Source organism: Aphelocoma coerulescens, chromosome 1A (genome assembly GCF_041296385.1).
Source record: "Aphelocoma coerulescens isolate FSJ_1873_10779 chromosome 1A, UR_Acoe_1.0, whole genome shotgun sequence".
NCBI classification, from domain to species: Eukaryota; Metazoa; Chordata; class Aves; order Passeriformes; family Corvidae; genus Aphelocoma; species Aphelocoma coerulescens.
The window spans coordinates 73523041-73541498 of NC_091014.1; the positions used below are offsets into that span (position 1 = coordinate 73523041).

Here is an 18458-nt window from a genome sequence, read left to right on the forward strand (position 1 = left end):
CTAATGGCAGATTTAACTCTCTGATGACTCAGTTCTTTTATTTGTGAGATTAGGACAATATAAAGCATTTTGAAATGCTACTATGCAAAATGTTATTAAAATTAATTATGGCTAGAAGGGGTCCCATTTCTAGTCACATTTATGCAATGAGTCCTTCTGAAACAATTACTGGCTTTGGAAAGCAGCCAGGTGAACTGCACCTGGGAAGTTAAAACTGGTTCTGATCCTGATATTGCTCTTTTTGCTTTTTCTTTTCTTTTTTTTTTTTTTTTTTTTTAAGAGCTTATAAAGTGTCCAGCACTGACATAAAGGCAAGGTGAAAAGTGTAGGAATAATTTAAATGGCACAACCTGTTCCCTGATTAACAGAAAAGGAAAAGAGAATGGCAGAATGAGGAGGATATGCAGGTCAGACAGGCTGCCTGGTAGAGCACAGGCCTGGGAGAGAAGCAAAACATCCTATTTCCTTCAGTTACTTGTTGTGAGCATCTCTGACCGGCCTTGGAATGAGTTTAGTTTGGTGCAGTGGACCTGCAAATGCATCAAGCATTAAGAGAAAACATACTTCTTGGGGGTTTGATTTGGACACAGCAAATGTTGGTGGGAAACAAAAGGTAAAAATGGAAGGAAACCGGGTGAGTAGCTAACTGCAACTTTTATTGATTAAAATAACAGGAATTAGGAAAACTAGGCATTTTTATAATTTTTTTAAAATTAAAACGATGGGAATTAAGAATTCCCAATGTACCATGAGAACAAGCCAAAAGGCTGTGTCTTTATACCATGACCAGAAACATGAGAGTGCTACTGGCTAAGTGTTTCAGGTTCTTTCATTTACTTTTGTAAATATTTAATATATAGAAGTTCAGCTCTTATCATTCCCAAACAATCTAAGCACCATGACTGCTTCAACTTTCCCCCTTTATGTTAAAAATACACTAACAAACAATTTATGGAAATCTAATCAGACTTGGGTAAGTTCACAAGGCTTCTCAGAGTTAACAACTGAAACCTTCTGGTAGATGTATTTATTATTCTCAGCATTAGCAAGACTGAATCTCTGTTTAGACCAGTTCTTGTTAAAATTAACATTTGGAAGCTGGAAAATTCAACCTTTGATATTTTATTTCAACAAAATATCACATTGGCCTTAATCTACAAATAAATCTTAGTTTATCATCTACCAAACTGCCTAAGCAGAAGCAGAGGCCACCATGAATCACATGCTTGATCTGGTAGAGTGATATCATGCCTCCATGGTAATATTGACTTATAGGGCTAAACAGTGTATGAAGGTGAATGTGTTGAAAGAAATCTATTTTTCAAGGCATTTAAATTTCAAAATATCCTTACTTGCATAGAAGAAAAAGTGAAGTGGGATAATGGAAGAAATGGGTGAAATTTTATGGCATTTGAAATTTGATTCTTTCCCTTTTAATGCTTGATAGAAAAATCCTATTAATGTAGAAAAACATACTTACACTAATAACACCAACCCATAAACATTAAATTTTAATTTAAAATACAGCAGAAGGAAAATTTATTTTTTGAGCTTCACAGACAGATTCCTGGCTCTGAAGATTTTAAATACTTGGTCTGAATCAAAGTTTAGATGGAAAAGAGTACTAAGATTAAAGATCCCCTGACCTGGGTCTGTTTTAGGGTAACAGCTCTTCAGGGGAGCCCGATTATTACTCTGTTTACATGGTTCTTGTGTCTTCGTCTAACTCAATTCAGTTGTTTTTACAGAGGAACTTCTTGTTCAGTGTTTCCCTGTGTGGGTAGATCATAGAATGTGAAAGGAGGCTGATACTCGTAGGACGATTAGGGGGAGCATCAAAATATTTCTAAAACGCTGGGATTATTTTTCTCCCGGTTGGTACAAGCTGCGGTATAGTCTGGGCTTTTTTTTTTTGGTTTTGTTTTGTTTGTTTGTTTGTTTTGTTTTGTTTGTTTGTTTGTTTTTTCCCCCGCCGAAAATAACTTCAACGCAACAACATTTCCAGAATAAAATAAGTCAGGGGAAAAAAATGAAAGAATGTAACTGTCCTGTAGAAGGAACGGATCAAGGTGCTGAGAAGGTGCGCGCCCTGCAGGGGCACGGCAAACAAAAGGGGGGAGGCGGTGAGGGGTTCCGAAAGCCGAGACGCAAATTAAAGACAAAAAATCAACCGCAGCAGAAAACTCCAAGCCCGATTAAGATCAGCCGCTCGCCCGGTAACTGCCCGGGCGGCGCCGCGGCAGCTGCCAGCCCCTCATTCCTTTACGCCTGCTCTCCCGCAGCAGCCCCGAACACATTTGGTTAATCCCCTCCCTGGCCGCGCCACCGCCGCGGGGTCCAACGGCGGGCAGGGTGATGCTGAGTGGGACAGCGGGGCACTGGACGGGGAAAGGCGGATGCTGGAGGGGTCAGGCAGGTGAGGGGAACAGGCGAAGGGCAGGGCTCTTCCCGGCTCCGCCCGCTCTCCCAGGCTGCTCCGCGTTGCAGCCAGGGGAGGTGGAGTCGCTTTATCGGGTGCTGAAGTGGAAATTTCCCTCAGTTGCCGGTTCCGCCGCGGAGGAAACACCAGCGTGGGCAGCCCGTTCTCGTCGCCCCGTATCGCGCCGCGTTCTGCTCGCTGTCATGTCCAACTACATCCACGTCCCGCCTGGCTCGCCGGAGGTTCCCAAACTGGACATCACCGTCAGTGAACGGGAGGGGCCCGGGTATCGCCAAGGCGCCCTGCAGCTCCTGCGCCGGTTGCGCCCGCACTGGAGACCCGAGGAGGTGACGCTGCAGGTACGGCGGGGTCCGCGCCCCGGTTCCCGCGGGGGGTGAGGTAGCTCGGGCTCGGGGAGGGAGGGGAAAAGCAGGCAAGGAAGGGGGGAGGGCGAGCGGCCATTGTGCGGAGGAATTGCTGCCTCGCTTCCTCCCCCTCCCTTCTTCCCCCGCTCTCCGCCGCAGCCCCCTGCGCGGAGCCCCATTTGCTAGGCGGCTCGGCGGCGGGGCGGGGCGGCGCGGCAGCATCCCCGGCTCCCGCCTTCCCTCCTTCCTTCCCGGCGCTCCTCCCTCCCACCGCCCGCTTCTCTCTTCCTCCTCCCATTCCCTCCCCGCTGGAACTCGGCTGCCCGCGTTAGCGGCAGGGAGAGCTCTAGTGCCGGGGGCGAGGGAAGGAAGAAGAGGTGTTCCTGAGAGTCGCCCTCGCCATGTCTCTCCTGGGTGGGGCGTGTTTGTAAACCGAGGACAGGCCGCCGGAGGGGATACCGCCGCCGAGGTCGCTGCTGCCGGTCTGGGGCGCTCCCACGGGCCGTGGAGCCTTTGTTGGGTGCTTCCTGTAATCAAAAATGTAATAAATATCTGTCATGTATTCGCAGCCGGGCTGGGGTTCAGGCTGGCGGTATCGGCACACACCCGCCCCGCTAACGCCCTTGCTCGCTGCTCTTGGCAGAAGTACCGCTGTTCTCTCTGGTGTTCTCTAGGTGAACAGTCATTCGTATTTATGACGAGTCATCTGCTGGAGGATTGGCTGCTTTTGTGCTTCTAGAATATACTTAACATGGTCCTTTGGACTTAAAAAGTCTTTAGCCAATTTGGCTGGCTAAAATAACAGTTCAGTCTGTGGTTAGTTGAGCATTTTATGATATGCTCAACTGTGTTATTCAGCAGTTGCTATTACGTGGAGGTGTCTTATTTCAATGAAGTTCCTCTTCAGAGAGCTGCTGAACTAATTTGTATCGGAAAGCTGAGCACATTGAGGTAATGGCACATAATTTGACAGAAATTTTCTGAAGTGTCTTGAAAGGAAAATGAAACTTGACACATCAGTCCAGTTAGCATGAAAATAAAGCTAATGAGCTTTTTCTAAATAATTTGTTTGAGGCAGTGGGCCATAAGTTATGCAGAGTCCCAAGATCTCGAGGTGCAATGAAAATAATTTTACAACATGTAAAAACAAGGTTGTTAGAGTTCATAGAATATCTTGAGTTGGAAGGGATGAGTGAGCATAATCCAACTCCTTGCTCCTTGCAGGGCTACATGAAGTTATACATGGTTTTATTTTTTTGGTTCTCCGATGAGTGCAGTTCTCAGCAGAATATTTTTCTTTCTTTCATTCGGGGATGTTGAAAAATGAAACCAAAACATTTTCCTGTTAAGGAGGGATAACTATCCTTTGGGTAAAGTTCTAGTAGGTTTAAGAAAAAAAAAAAAGTTGCTTCCTTCCACCACTCCCTTTGCAAGAAGCAATTAACAGGATGAAAAACACCATTGGTGCAGAACAGGGATTCTCTTACTGATCACGCAGAAGTGGAGATTACTGCCTGTGGTTAGAGGTTTCTGTCTAAAAAATGTCTTGAGTTTAGTTTTAACCAAATTACTTTAAGAGCACAACTTTTCAGCTTGGTGTTTTCCTTTTTAACAGTGGGAGAACAATCTATTCACAAAGCCCTTTAATGGCCTTTTATTTTTAACTCTTTAGCCTGTGTTTAAGCTGCTGTGAGTGTGTAACAAGCAGGAATGCCTGTGGTTTGAAACAGGTTCCAGCAGCCGTGATGGTAATACAACCAGTTACAAATGCATGTTGCACGTGCATCAAATACAAAAAGGTGTTGAAATGAAAAGTGACTCTTTTTTGTGAAGGTGATGGAGTGAACAGGAGGATGCCCTGGAGGGCAAGTGTTTAGGCGGGAGATGAGGGTGGGACTCCTGTATTGCATGGAAAATATGCCTGACTAATCTGAAACAGCAAAGTGGACAAAGAACAGTGATAGGTTTAATGAACTACTGCTTCCTTGGTGAACTCTGCCATTAGCTACCTTTGCTCTTAGTAATTCTTGGGTTAGAACAATTAGTAAGACATTGAAGAGCCCAGAGTTTGATTTGAAAAAGTTAGTTAACTTCTCTTGCAAAAATTTACTGTTGTGTGTTAACTTGTTTAGTCAGCTAAACAATTTTGAAATTATAATTAGTATATGTTAAAGCTTAATCCTCACTTTTCCTAAGATTTATAAGTACCTAAAATCAGGAGTATATTTTAACATTTAATTTTTTTTTTTTTACACCATAGCATAAAACACAAATTTAGGGACGGAAGATGAAAATAATTAAAATCTTCAGTGCTTAAATTATTCTTTTATTGCATTATTTATCAGAAAGTCTATAACATCAGAAGCATTCCCCATTTTTTTTTTAAATGGAAGCAGCTATACTGTAATGTATCTCCTTTATATCAAGTTATATGTGAATTTTATCCCTACAGGGCAGTACAGATATTCAAGTTATTCTGCATTGCTAGGGAGAAACAGAATTTTTCTGTCTAAACACTCATCTTCATGTAGGTACATTGTGCAGTTGTCAACTGAAAATGTCCTAGGAACGGTATGGAATTTGGTGCTTGATTTTCTAACTCCTGAATTTTTGAGGTTTGCTTTCTCTGCTTTTTGTGGTAGTCACTTTTGATTCTGGAATGGATGTTTTTTAGTAGTAGAAACGTTGAGTAGTTCAGGTTGGAAGGTATCTTTGGAAGCCTCTCTCCCAACCTTGCTGGAAAACTCACTGATTGCTAAATTCAGAAGTTAGCTGTAGTGAACATGAGAAATAGGTTTTTAAAATTTCATTAAAAAATGCTCTTCTAACTCAAAACAGGGCCTCTGAGTTTTGTAAGCAGCTTGAATTTTGACAGTGGGCATTCCGATTTTTATATACTACACGATTCTTAATGAAATATAAAAACTTAATTTTTAAAATTCTTTAGTCTTTTAAAGTGGTTGTATTACCCTTCCTACTGTAAAAATACACTCACAGATTGTATTTTGTTGCCCACTTTATGAATTCCTTATTTTTTCTCTGTTAAGGTGATTCAAGGAAGGCCGGTGTTTGCTTACAGTATGGGAAAATTAGTTACCACTTCAGTAGTGCGCATTTGGGGTTCTTTTATCCCATTACTGTCTACCTCTTGTAAGTCTGGTGGTAAAGAAGGATTCAGTGGGATAATACACAATAATTTCTTCTCTGCAGTGTAATACTATACTGCAGGAAAAACCATCAGTATTTCTTACCACTCTGAAGTAACATTTAATATTGAGACTAAATGCTGCCTGTTTTTATTGGTGAAAAGACTTAATACTAAAAGTGTTAATTTATACCATTATTTGGGTGGACCAGAATGATATATATGGAAAAAAATTTGCTGAAGAATCATTCAAAGTTCTAAAATCATTAAAATATTAGGCTGGCAAACAGTGCTCCCGTCCTGGATGAAACCTGAGGAGAGGTGGAAAGAATCTGTTTTGGAAAGGGGATGAAATTTTTCTTGAAGACACCCCATAACCCCCCCTGCAAATCCTGCAAGCAACTATCATCTCCAAATAAGTTGGATTGGTTTTCTTTTTTAATTCTCTGAAATAATTTGGCATTGCTTGTTTTCTGGTACTGTGGTTTTTTGTTTTTAATTATTTTTTTTCCTGAGATTTACTTGTCTTTGCTCTTGTCAGCACTTTGCATGATTTTACAAGTGCAGCACTTAATAATTCCCAAAGATTTGTTCCTACAGCTATGAAATGTGAACATGGGATGGACCCATGCTTATAAAAAAATTGTACTTTTGCCAGTGAAACAACCACCCACCTATTTTTATGTTTACCAGATTAGCTTTTGTCCTTGTTTCTTTGCTTTTTCATCCTGACTTGCACTCAATAGCTTTTCTTCAGGCAGTATTTTCTGGCTGCTGATGTAATTCATTTGCTTGTGTTGATCTTCTTTTTATAACAAACTATTATTTGATTCAGAGTTCTGAACTTGTTGGAGTATTTCGTAGTTTATTTAAGCAGATTGAGTGTGGGCTTAAAAGCATTGAAATTGAAAATGCTAGTCTCTGAGAAACAAAGTAAACTAACTTTGTTTTGTATCTCAGTGCTGTTACATTTTTCAAGTGAGATGTTTATTGCTCAGCTGGTTTGGGGATATCACCCACTTCAGCAGTTGGGAAAGCAGTTGCCATGTGAAGAGGAAGGACTGAATTCACAGAGAAGTGCTGTTACCTCCAAATGGAGAAGTGATGAGTGAGGGAAAGAGTAAGAAAAGTTAGAGTTGCAGAATGGGCTGCATTACTCATGTGTTGTGGAAAAACTGTAATTTGAAGCGTGCCTTGAATGCAATGTCACAGTAAGTGGGAAATGCCAGCAGAATTGGATGTCCTTAGAAGCTGGGTTGGTTTCTCCAGTCTTTTAAGCTTCTGATGAAGCTTGATTACCTCAATCCCCTGTTTTTAAAGGTTTTTGTGGTGTCTGTGTGGGGCAGAAACTGTAGTGGCGTTTTATATAAGTGATATGCGATATGTACCTGATGTAATTCAGCTGTGCATGATAGAGGTGTGTTTATTGATGACTGGGGCTCTAATTACAGAGGATCAATATTTGTTTAGGGACAGCTTGGATGAGTCTATATAAAGGCATATACCTTATGCTACAGGTTTGTAACTTTGGAAAGGAAGAATCCAAGACAGTTTAGGTTTAGTTCCTTTCCCTCCCCCCCAATATTTCACGTCAAAATATTCCAGGGGGCTTAGGGTCCTTTCCTATTAGCTTTTTTTTTTTTTTTTTTTTTTTTTTTTTTTTTTTTTTTTTTTAAATCTGTATCTGTTTTAATCAGTATCACAAAATTTGTAAAGCAAATTCATAATTTTAAAAGTGTTAACCATTTACCTGATACTGACTGTTTTCAAGTAGAAGAATGTTCTTCAGAAACAAGGTGAAAAATAAGTAACTTACTTGTTCTTTTTTTTTTTTCCTGGCATTAAAAAAAATAATAAAAAGCTTTCACCTCTTGATACACATTTCAATCAGAACCAGTCCTCAACCAAAAAACGCCCGAAACGAAACCCACACACACCTTGAAGCTGAACTGTTGATGGTTTGGTAGCCCAAAAAAACCCGTGTGAAAGTGATACCAGCACTCCAAGCATTGCTTTCTCCGTGCTGCTGTCATGCAGAGTACCCCAAGAGTTGAGCAGAAACTGCTAGTTCAGTCTCTGGCCAAACTTAGCAGACAATAGTGCTGTAAACTTGCTTGCTTCCTGCTTGTCTTGGTGTTTTTAACACCAAATAATCTTGCTCCTGATCATCTGACCACCTAAATCATGCAGACAGTGGCTTTCTCCTGCTGAGTGTAATGAGCTAGAGGATATAGCTCCAGAGCCTGGAGACCTTTGAGTGAGGTTTCTTGTAAGCCCTGCTGAGCATATGAGAATTTACCCAAGGCATTTTCCAGTAGTTGTACTTTGTCTTTCTTTTATGAACAGCTACAGAAAGAGTTACAATAGCTAGAGAGAGCGAAATAACTAGCCTTGTTTCAAGAAATTTAGTTCTTGATCTGTATGCCTGTGGATGTGTCTGTGTAGACTATACTTTTCCAGAAAAAAGATCAACTTAGATTTACAATACAAACTTGAAGTTTTGTGAGCATTAAAGAAGCATGTTACTAATGTCTCTTCCTTTCTGGAGATCTCAAAGTCAGTCTGGGGTTCAGCAGCAGAATCTGGGGAATCCCTACTTATTTATGCTGCAGCTTTACATCACTGTTCTGCTTTTTATCGCACTACAGTACTGTTTCCTGTGTTCTCCGCTTATGGATGTAATAACTCAGTCTGAAGGGAAAAATCTGCTTGGTTTAACAGTTCTTCTGAGTCATAAGTACTTTCTACTTTGCCCCATGACACTTTTGTTTCTGTCTATTCATTCTTGTTACATGTGATTGCAATTTTGTTCTCATTCTTCTCGTTCTTTTGAACACCTGGAATGATGGGATTAGATAGAAGCTTTTCATGAAACACTTGCTTATTAGAGGGAACATAGGCATCACATGCCCTTTCCAGGAATCTAATAACCTAGTAACAGTGCTTTTAGGGTAAACTGTCTCAAAGATGCTTCATGTCTTGATTGAATTTGCACTTCTTGGGCTCTCTTGGCCTGTCTTGTTTGTACCATGTATTGCTCTCTGAGACTTGAGTAACTTAAGCTTATTTGTAGCTTTCTCAGCTTTAGTCTGCATTTCAGTAAACAGTTTCTTTTTTTTCTAGAAAGCCTTGGATTCAAGCTAGATCTGATTGTGGGCAGTATGAATATAATTTCCAGAAATGTTTCAGAATTTAGTTTTACCTTTGTATCACCTCATCTGAAAGTATGTGTTAAACTGTGGTAAGCGCATATCAGATTAATTAATTTTTTGTGGATTACAGGAGTGTCAGAATCTTGCTGCTGGAGGTTTTTTTCTGTGTTGCATTGTGTTCTTAACCTCTGTTGTCTCTGTATTTTTTTTTAATTTATTCCCAGAATTTTCTACTTTCATTGCATTCTGTAGATTCTTCCATCTTCTTCCACGTGGCTATGATAGTTTACTGGTTATCTTATCCACATCAGAGTCTGTTCTCTGCACATGATGCTCAAGTGATGCTTTTGCTAGAGAACTGTTTTGTTCTGCTTCATTTCAGGTTATGTTTTGGGCAAGGCCTTCTAAGCTGATTCTTTAAGTGCTTATGTAAAGGCATTCTGAATAAAAAAATAAAATTACTATTATTTTCTTTTACTGGTGGTAGTAAACAGTAGATGTTTTCTTATGATGGAATATGGAAATTGTCTACTTTGAATAATGTTATTAGAAAAGTAAGTGAACCCTTTTGCCTTTTTAAGAAGCAATAGCTAAAATGCTCCTGGGTGTAAATAATTATTTGTAGCAGCATGTTACAAATAGATACTAATAAGTAGAGTTCCTAAATTAACAGTTGAGGGAGTCCAATTTCCTTGTTGCAGATTTCTCTTTATTAGTGCTAATGAGACTTGTTTGAAGGGAATAATAGACCTGTGACAGAAGGTGATAGAACTGTGCCCAGTAGTTTCTGTTCAACAGCATAACAACTGAGATTCAGACTGTTGCTTTTCATCAGCACTATTAACATCTGGGTGGTTTTTTTTTGTTGTTGTTGTTTTTTTTTTTTTCTTTGGTAGTATCACTCTTTCTGATGACCTTAGAGCTGTATCTTTTTCATAGTACATTTTTTCCCTTTAAACTACATTTTGGAAATTTTTATCTAAGTATGGCAGACAAGATGCTTTTTAACTCAAACAGCTCAACATGAATCACTTCTGCAAAGTGCTCTTCATACTTTCTAAATGAATTAATTCTGAGTTTATGTTAAAAGTTATAAGATTTAGTACTTTTATGTTGATTTGCCATCTTTAAGTGCTTGTGTTCTGTTCTTGGCTCCCCGGTAGAAGGAAGACACATGCTCATTGGAGAAAGTCGAGCAAAGGTTCATGAAGATGACAGAGGGACCTGGAGAATCTTTCATATGAAGAGAGGCTGGGTCTTATTTGGCCTGGAAAAAAGGAGGCTTGCTGTGGTCTTAGATATATAAATACCTGGTGGGGGGGAATTGAAGAGGCATCCAGACTCCTCTCAGTGCCCAGTGACAGACAAGGCAATGGGCACAAAATAAAATGTGTGAAGTTTCATCTCAACAAAAACCACACTTTTTATCATGAGAGTGGTCGAACACTGGAACATGCTGCCAGACAGGTTACAAAGTCTCCAGAATTCCTGGAGATTTCCCTGGGCACAGTCCTGGGCAGCTGGCTCTAGTTGGCCCTGCTTGAGCAGGGAGGTTTAACTAGATGACCACAGGAGGTCCCTTCCTCATCCGAATAGTTCTGTGACCCTACGCTTATGATTGGGAAGAGTACGAATGGATATTTATAGTATAAAGGTGTAATTTGTGATTTACAAGCATTTTGAAATGCATTTAAGTACTCAGTGAAACACTGCTCAAGCCCAGTATCTATGGTGCTAAATGGAGTAGTTTTCTTAGTTGCAATGCTTAACTTTGTAATAGTTACTATGAAGACTGTTTAAGATTATTCATCCTGAGCTATTAAAATAATAGGTAATAATAAGATGTCCCCATAAATTGTAAAGTCTGAGTTTTGAGTCAGTCAAAGAGGCTTTGTAAGCAGCTTTATTTGAATTTAAGGTTACCCTGTCTAGATGAAAGTTTTATAATTTGCTATATCTACTTCTGCAAGACTGTTTGTAACTGTTCAAGAAAATAGAGTACCTTTGTATCTTCTGCAACTTTTCTAAGGAGCTTGAGCTATTTCTTCCAATTTGTGATGACAACTAAAACTTCCCCACTTGTTTTCTGCATTTATTGATGAATCTGTTGACCTCATCAAATGAGGGGTGTTGGGAAAAGCAAGGCATATGAGCTAAAACACATCTACTGTAAAAGTCTTGCCTTTTCCTAAAGGGGGAGACTTGACCCAACTTCAGATTTTTTTTTTTTTTAGTAATTAAAAAAATTTGCTCATGATTCTCAACTTGTCTAAACCCCTGAGATTTGGAAATAATCTGTCACTTGTGTTTGAGAGATACTGCTTTTGAAAATAAAGGCTATATCTTGAAGGGGGTGGGGGAATAGAAGTCAAACTTTCTGAATTGTGTTTTACTGCTTTAAAAAAAACAAACAAAAAACCCCCTAAACACCCCCCTCCCTCCGCCATCCATAATAAAACCCTACTCACACTGTCCAAGGTTCTAAAGAATTATTATGACTGTAGATACGTTGCCTGTTGTTGGCATGTGTTTTCAGCAAAAGTACTTTTTCATTAAATATTATGGCTCAGAATTAGGTCTGACACAAAACAGATCATTGAATTTGTCAGTATTTTTGTTCTGGGCCTGACTTAGGGCTTGAGGGAGAAGTCATATCAGAGGGTGCATGACTGGACATGAGTAAATAAGGAATTCAAACTGTTGTCATCGAACACTTAGTATTCTGATCTTGATAAATAGGTTTCTTTTCTTTTTGAGCTGACTTTCTGGCCTCATTGCTATTATGTATTAAAAAATTTTTGTGTTATCCAACTTGAAGCTATTTTTTGCTGCTTGCTTGTTTTACTGTGAGGGTGTTTTGTGGGAGGGTTTATTCTTTTTGAATTAAGAATTAAGGTTTTGAGGGCAACAGTGGAAGAAGAGGCATGACTGTAAATACTAAAAAAAATTTATATTCAAGTATTTTCTTCATGATATTCCTCTGTCTTAAAGATTTCTTAATGCTCAATCTAGTAAACTTCTGTGTTTTGGGAACTAAAGGACAACCCAGCATTCTTTTCCTGCTTGTTGAAGATGCAGAGTTGAGTTGCTTATGCATTATTTTTGCTTTTCAGCTATTCACTGATGGAATCACCAATAAATTAATTGGCTGCTACGTGGGTGACATAACAGATGATGTTGTTCTAGTTCGGATCTATGGGAACAAGACTGAGCTCCTGGTGGATCGGGATGAGGAGGTGAAGAGTTTCCGTGTGTTGCAGGCCCATGGCTGTGCACCTCAGCTCTACTGTACCTTTAACAATGGCCTGTGCTACGAGTTCATGCAGGGAGAAGCCTTGGATCCAGAGCATGTGTGCAATCCAGATATTTTCAGGTAAGCTTTTTTTAAAAATTTCTTAATTTCATTCTGCATTAATGAAGTTCTGCCCGGCCTGAAGGACTTCGAGCAGAGTTTGCGCAGGCAGAAAATAAGTATTTCTATAAGCATGCGCTAAGCTGATATTCACACCATCTTAGTTATGGTATTTCAGTGCTGAAAAAATGATCCTTGCTGCCTCCACAGAAGACTGTATTCTGTTTATCGTGAGTATTTAACACTTGCACATCACCATTACAGAGGTCATTGAATATGGTGGAGTTGTAGGGAGTTGGACTTGGTTAAAGTACTTTTAACTGTTTCCAATACTTTCCTTTTGTGAATAGATCCCAGAAAATTCCATTGAGAAATTATTTTTTAAACTTTTAGCAGTGAACATAAAGTGCTGATGTCTAAAGATTTTAGTTTTTCATGTGTGTGCTGAAATGTATTTGTCTAAAAATAGCAGCTAATTTAAATCAATACTTCAAAACGTAAGCAAGAGTAGACTGTAAATGCAGGTGAAGTTTGTGTGCTGTAACTGAACTCCAATCCTTCTCCCTTCCCTTCCCACAAGTAATGATCCTAATGACCTTTTGAGTCTTGAAAGATGCTACCCTATGGCTGTACTACTCTTGTTTAAACCCTCTTTGAATTCCTGTGTTGCATTTTTTAGAATTTTTCAGTTAAATATAACATTAATTTAATTTTAATTTTTTTTAGACTCATTGCTAGACAGCTTGCTAAAATCCATACTATTCATGCACACAATGGATGGATTCCTAAATCCAATTTGTGGCTGAAAATGGGAAAATACTTCTCTCTCATACCCACAGAATTTGCAGATGAGGGAGTAAATAAAAGGTGGGTATGTCATCATGTTCTTTCCAGACTTCAAATTCCTTCTGCTGGAATTTGTGTTTGTACAATATCATCAGACTTCATATTGCTCAGGAAGCAGACTCCAGCTTAAAAATATTCTTCACGTGAGTTTAAAATTATGGATGCCCTTCTTGCTGCATTGTAATTAGAGAATGCTCTGGCAAAGTGGTTTTTCTTTCACAACAAAATTATTAGGAAAAGTGAGAAAACATAAATAGATAACTGAAAATGAAGAGGATAAATGGCTATTTAAGTCTATACTGTGACTAGACTAAAAATTAATGTTAATTTCCTTAGTATAAATACAGATAGTACCTAATACTGTTGTGTATTCTTCTTGGAGGAAGTAATGTAATGTGAACAAAAAGTGAATGAAATTCATGCAATAATTTTTTTAATCTTTGCACCTTTAAAATGTGCAGGAGTGTATTCATATTCTGCTCTGGATTTTTGGACTACTGTTGTGTTTACAGCACAGATAATCTTCAGAAAATTGTTTTTTGGGAAGGACAGAGAAAAATGATTTTCATAATTTGACTGCTATTGTGTCTTGGGAAAGAATGCCCTGATTTGGGAAAGGGTCTGTTGAACTATTTGCCGGAAGAATGTAGAGAAAAATACTTCATTACAAATGCTTGATATGGAACACAGAGTATTCTATGTTAACTCTCAGTTTCCTTATACCTGAAAAGGTTTTTAAGTGACATTCCGAGTCCTCAAGTTCTTCAGGAAGAGATGGCCTGGATGAAGGAAAGACTGTCAAATTTAGGATCACCAGTGGTGCTCTGTCACAATGACCTGTTGTGTAAGAATATTATTTACAACAAGAAACGAGGTAGGTGTTGAACTAAAAAATGAGTAGTGAGTGGCTTTATCTGTGCTGTAATTGCCTGTGCTGCATCAGTGGTGTTATTTTACTCACTTGTTGAGGTGAACTCAGTTTGAGCTTTTAAGACCCAGTGTAATGGTAGTGATTCCTATGCAAATACTAAGTTGCTTAATTAGCTAATTTTCATCTGTATGTTACTGTATAGAGGAAAAAAATCAGTGTTCCTTGCTTTTCTTTAATGAACTCGTGAATTTGTTAATCCCCAGTTTGCCTGTATGCCTGGGCTTGAAAGTATGTAACTGGATGTTAATTCTATTCTGGTTATATAAAGCTTTTAGGAAGAAAAAAAAATCATGCAAGCATAGAAAATAACATGAAAATTTTCTTCTGCAATGTATTTTGTTCTGGTTTGTGATCAGGCGGAATGCCCTTTCATAATGAACCATCTTAGTGATATTGACTACTACATTCAGTAGCTCAATTTGTTTTTGCATGAGGTACACAGACATCTTAAAAGATTTCTTATGTAAATACATGCTTTGTTTAAACTTTTGTAGGCAGCACACATCTTGGCAAAGATGAATTCGTTTTTTGTTTCTATTCCAATACATTTAACTCGTAGTTCATGTTATTAAGATCTGTTAAAGTTTCCATATAAACCCACAGCTTATTGATTTTAGTGGTTTGGGGTTCGGTTATTAAGGGAATCAATCAGGTATTAAAACAAACGAGGCAAACTTTTGACACTAAAATGGCTGCTGTGCAGTAAAAATACACCATTTTCCTCCCATTTCAGATACCCGAGCTCAGCTAAATGTGACAAACCAGTTTACAAGGTTTTCTTTTGAAATAAGGATGATGCATTCCTTCTAGTAGCTGCTTATTTTTGTGCCAGTTGGGTGAGATTGTTGGTATGTAAGCCCAAAATGAGTGAAGTAAATAACTGAATGGAGCTGAAGCTATCAGTTATTATTGGTCTTTGACCTATTAGAATTATGTGTCTTAACTACTAAAGAAAAAAAAATAACAAAAGCAAGCTGGAGCTTGTTCTAGTATGAAAATTGGCTGTATGTGATAACACATTTCTGCATCATGTGTGAATTCTGCATCATTTCTGCATCACCATGTGTATTGAGGAATAAACTCTTTTGTTGACTTGTATATAAGTTTCCCTCTGAGTAATAGCACCTTTGAAGGGAATTGCTGCTTTTAGTTACGTATACCTATATGTGTACGTGCACCCTAACAATGCTATTAACATGAATTTTAAATTCTATGACTTTAGTACCAAGCTTGAGTGGTTTTACTGAGTTTCAGTGATGGACTATAGTTCTGCTTAAACAGAGAAAGGGGGGAAAGCATGGAAGGTGTGCATAAGACCAGACTTGTCGTCTTACATTCTTGGAGTTGTGATACTGTAGTACCATCTCTTTTTGCCATGTGGGTTTTTTTAGTGCTGAAATTACCTTGAGTTTTAGCATTCCAGAGCAGACCCACTGAGGTAAAAGTAATTTTTATAGTCACTTTTCATAGTAGAACCATGCAACAAAAAGACAAAAATCTGAGGAATTCCTTTAAGAGGTTCACTATTATGGTCAATGGACTTGAAGCTCCTAATTGAAAAACAAATGCTGTATGCTTTTCTTTTTGTAAACAGAATGGAAGAAAAAACAATGCCAGTAGTGCATCATTTGTGAGCAATCCTACAAAACAAGTGTGTGAATGATTTGAGTTTGGGGACGGGGTGGGGAGGAGGGAGGTGTGTAAAGTACTTAGGCTTCAAGCAAGCTGTACACAGCTGGGGGAAACACTTGAAAATACGATTTATATTATTAAACATATGTTTGAATATTGTACATGTACTGTGTTATAAAACTTGTGCACTCTGGGTACAGCAGGGACCATTTTCATGGTAACCAAACCTCAACGCCATCTGTAGAAAGGATGATTGTCATTTGAAAGCTGTTTTTTATAGCACACTTTTACAGAGCATAAACAGGAAGCTCAGCTTTAACTGTAAAGAAACATGTATAACTGGAATAGTGTTTAGCAGAGCAAAAGCTTTTATTGGTATACAAATAATTTCACAAGAGCACAAAATAGAATCTTTTTAAAGATGAGCTTCACTAGGAATGGCATCAGATTGTCTGAAGGTAGTTAACAGCTTTGGTGAATGCAATACTTTGACTAAATTCACTTTTCCATCTAGAAAGGCTTCTGTGTATCAAAAGACCTTGGTAAGCCTAAACTGAAAACAAGAGAGAATTGATTTTCTAGTTTAACTACCTTATTTTTTCTTTACTCCTCAGTAAAATTTGTGCAAAGCTAGTAGTATTATCTGGCTTTTCAGAAGCTGGCACAAACAAAACTTAATTTGTTTGTTTTAGTAATACTGTATTTATAATTTTGCTTTTGAATACTTAATTTGCACATTTACTAGTCGGGGGGGGCATGTGTGGGTGTGTGTGTAAGCTACAGACTACCAGGACATATTAGGACTTGTGTCCAGTGCAGTACGAATAATTGTGGCTTGTTCCTGAGCTTTGCCTTAGACTTGTCCTCTGCATTAAATTCACATTAAGTTTTCAGACTTGAAAGAAAAATCATAGTCATGCCACATACTTCTTTTAAGAAAAATCAGTCTCCTGTTCTTAACTTTTATTTATGAGACTGGAAGAGCATGTTGAGTGTTAACTTTATTTAATGGAGTTTCACTCATCTGATTTGAATTTGTTCCTGCTGTGGCTGAGAGAACTCTGCCCCTTGCTGTTTTGTTAATGTCCGTTCTCTGTCACTCAGGATATGAATATCTGCAAGTGTTACTTTACGTAACTTATAATTATCACTGTCATCTAATCTTTGAAGAGTATAGCTCGGCACTTCACATTGCTTTTTATTGCAGTTTCGACATCAAGAATACTCAAAACATGCTTGAAGCTTGGTACTGCTTATTTATAGACCTTGTGTTCTGATGCTCCTAATTTGTTTAGTTGTTTTTTTTTTTGGTTTTTTTTTTTCCCCAGTATGACCTGGGAATTTCCAAAAATATCTGATGTTTTAAGAGTATTCAGCTACTTGATATTCAACAAGATCAAGAGATCAAGTATCAGAATTGTTTTTTCTGTTTCTATGTGTGCTCTTTTTTGAATATATGAAAATCAGTTGGCAGGGAGTTGTGTGTAGGTAGATGGATAGTTTTGTTCTGTTTATTCCCTCTGCCTACCCAATGTTTTCTATGATCTTTGGTAGGAGTCTGTGGGTGCTCAGTGCTTCTGAAGACTGAGGTATGTTTAAGGCTTCTGGTTTTGACCTAAAAACCTGTTTTGTTTTGCAGAGCTCTTTTGGGTGTTTAGAGCTAAAATTATCCTTTGGGTGGGTGACCTTTTTGTGAATTTTCAAGTATGTTCCTAGCACAGATCCTTGTCTTTGAAGCTGTTTTCTAGGGGCTCAGTGGGGCTCATCACCTGATGAGCAGGATGGGACAGAACTCAGGATGCATCATTCAGCTGTGGTAACTACAGCCAGGACTTGGACTTTCCCTGTTAAACCATTAAAAAGGAAAAGCAGGTAGAAAGAGAGGTATCCTCACCCTCCTACCTGTCAGAGCTCTGAGGAGATCTAGCAGATGCTTTGTTGGTTACTACTTGATCTGTTTAAAACTGGATTTCTGGTATATGGAGCACAACATGAATTCCATTCTGTATCCTTCTATGGTTTTTGTGGAGTGTGTTGCATGTTGTCTGCACTAGGAAATTCCTGGAAAAAAGAAATGTGTTTCAACTTGAAATACTCCACACTCTTGACATGTCTATTCCTGTCAATAGCAGTAGCTTCTCCAGAGAGATGGCATAGCTTGTTTTTAAATTGTTTCTCATTTCAATAAAGCACAAATATACTTAGACCAGGGTCTCTTGTTGGTCTGCCTGCTCCCAGGGATATTGATGGGATGTACAAATTGTGGATACCTTTTAGAAACCTTGAAACAACAGCTACCTGCTAAACCAGTTATGTAAGCTTTTAGAAGTGGCTTTCTCATATGAACTGCAGTAAATCTTAAAAGTAGCTTCTAATAAAATGATTATTTAAACAATTACTGCAAACTTTCTTCTGCTTTTTCTAAAGCAACGTAGATGTATGTGTGTGTACGTATAAGTACATAAATGTTCCGTGTTTTTGAAGCAGCAAACTTTTTGTTTTTGCTTTTTCAGTTCCACAGAAAGAACTGTGCATCTTTATTTTGAGCCTTCATGCAAAAATTAACTTAAAGGTTGAGTTTCACGATAGTATGAGCCTGAAATGGATCAGTATAAA

General features: G+C 38.5%; 1 protein-coding gene across 1 annotated transcript in view; it reads left to right on the plus strand.

Annotated features, from left to right (window-relative positions):
- The first annotated feature begins 696 nt into the window (after positions 1 to 696).
- ETNK1 (ethanolamine kinase 1) overlaps positions 697 to 18458 on the plus strand; it is a 31732-nt gene continuing 13970 nt past the window's right edge. Inside the window, exons 1-4 of the mRNA XM_069003503.1 lie at positions 697 to 2778; positions 12195 to 12454; positions 13160 to 13300; positions 14011 to 14153. Of these exons, the coding sequence (XP_068859604.1) occupies positions 2356 to 2778; positions 12195 to 12454; positions 13160 to 13300; positions 14011 to 14153 (967 nt within the window). The 5' untranslated portion in view covers positions 697 to 2355. The remainder of the gene's footprint in view (positions 2779 to 12194; positions 12455 to 13159; positions 13301 to 14010; positions 14154 to 18458) is intronic.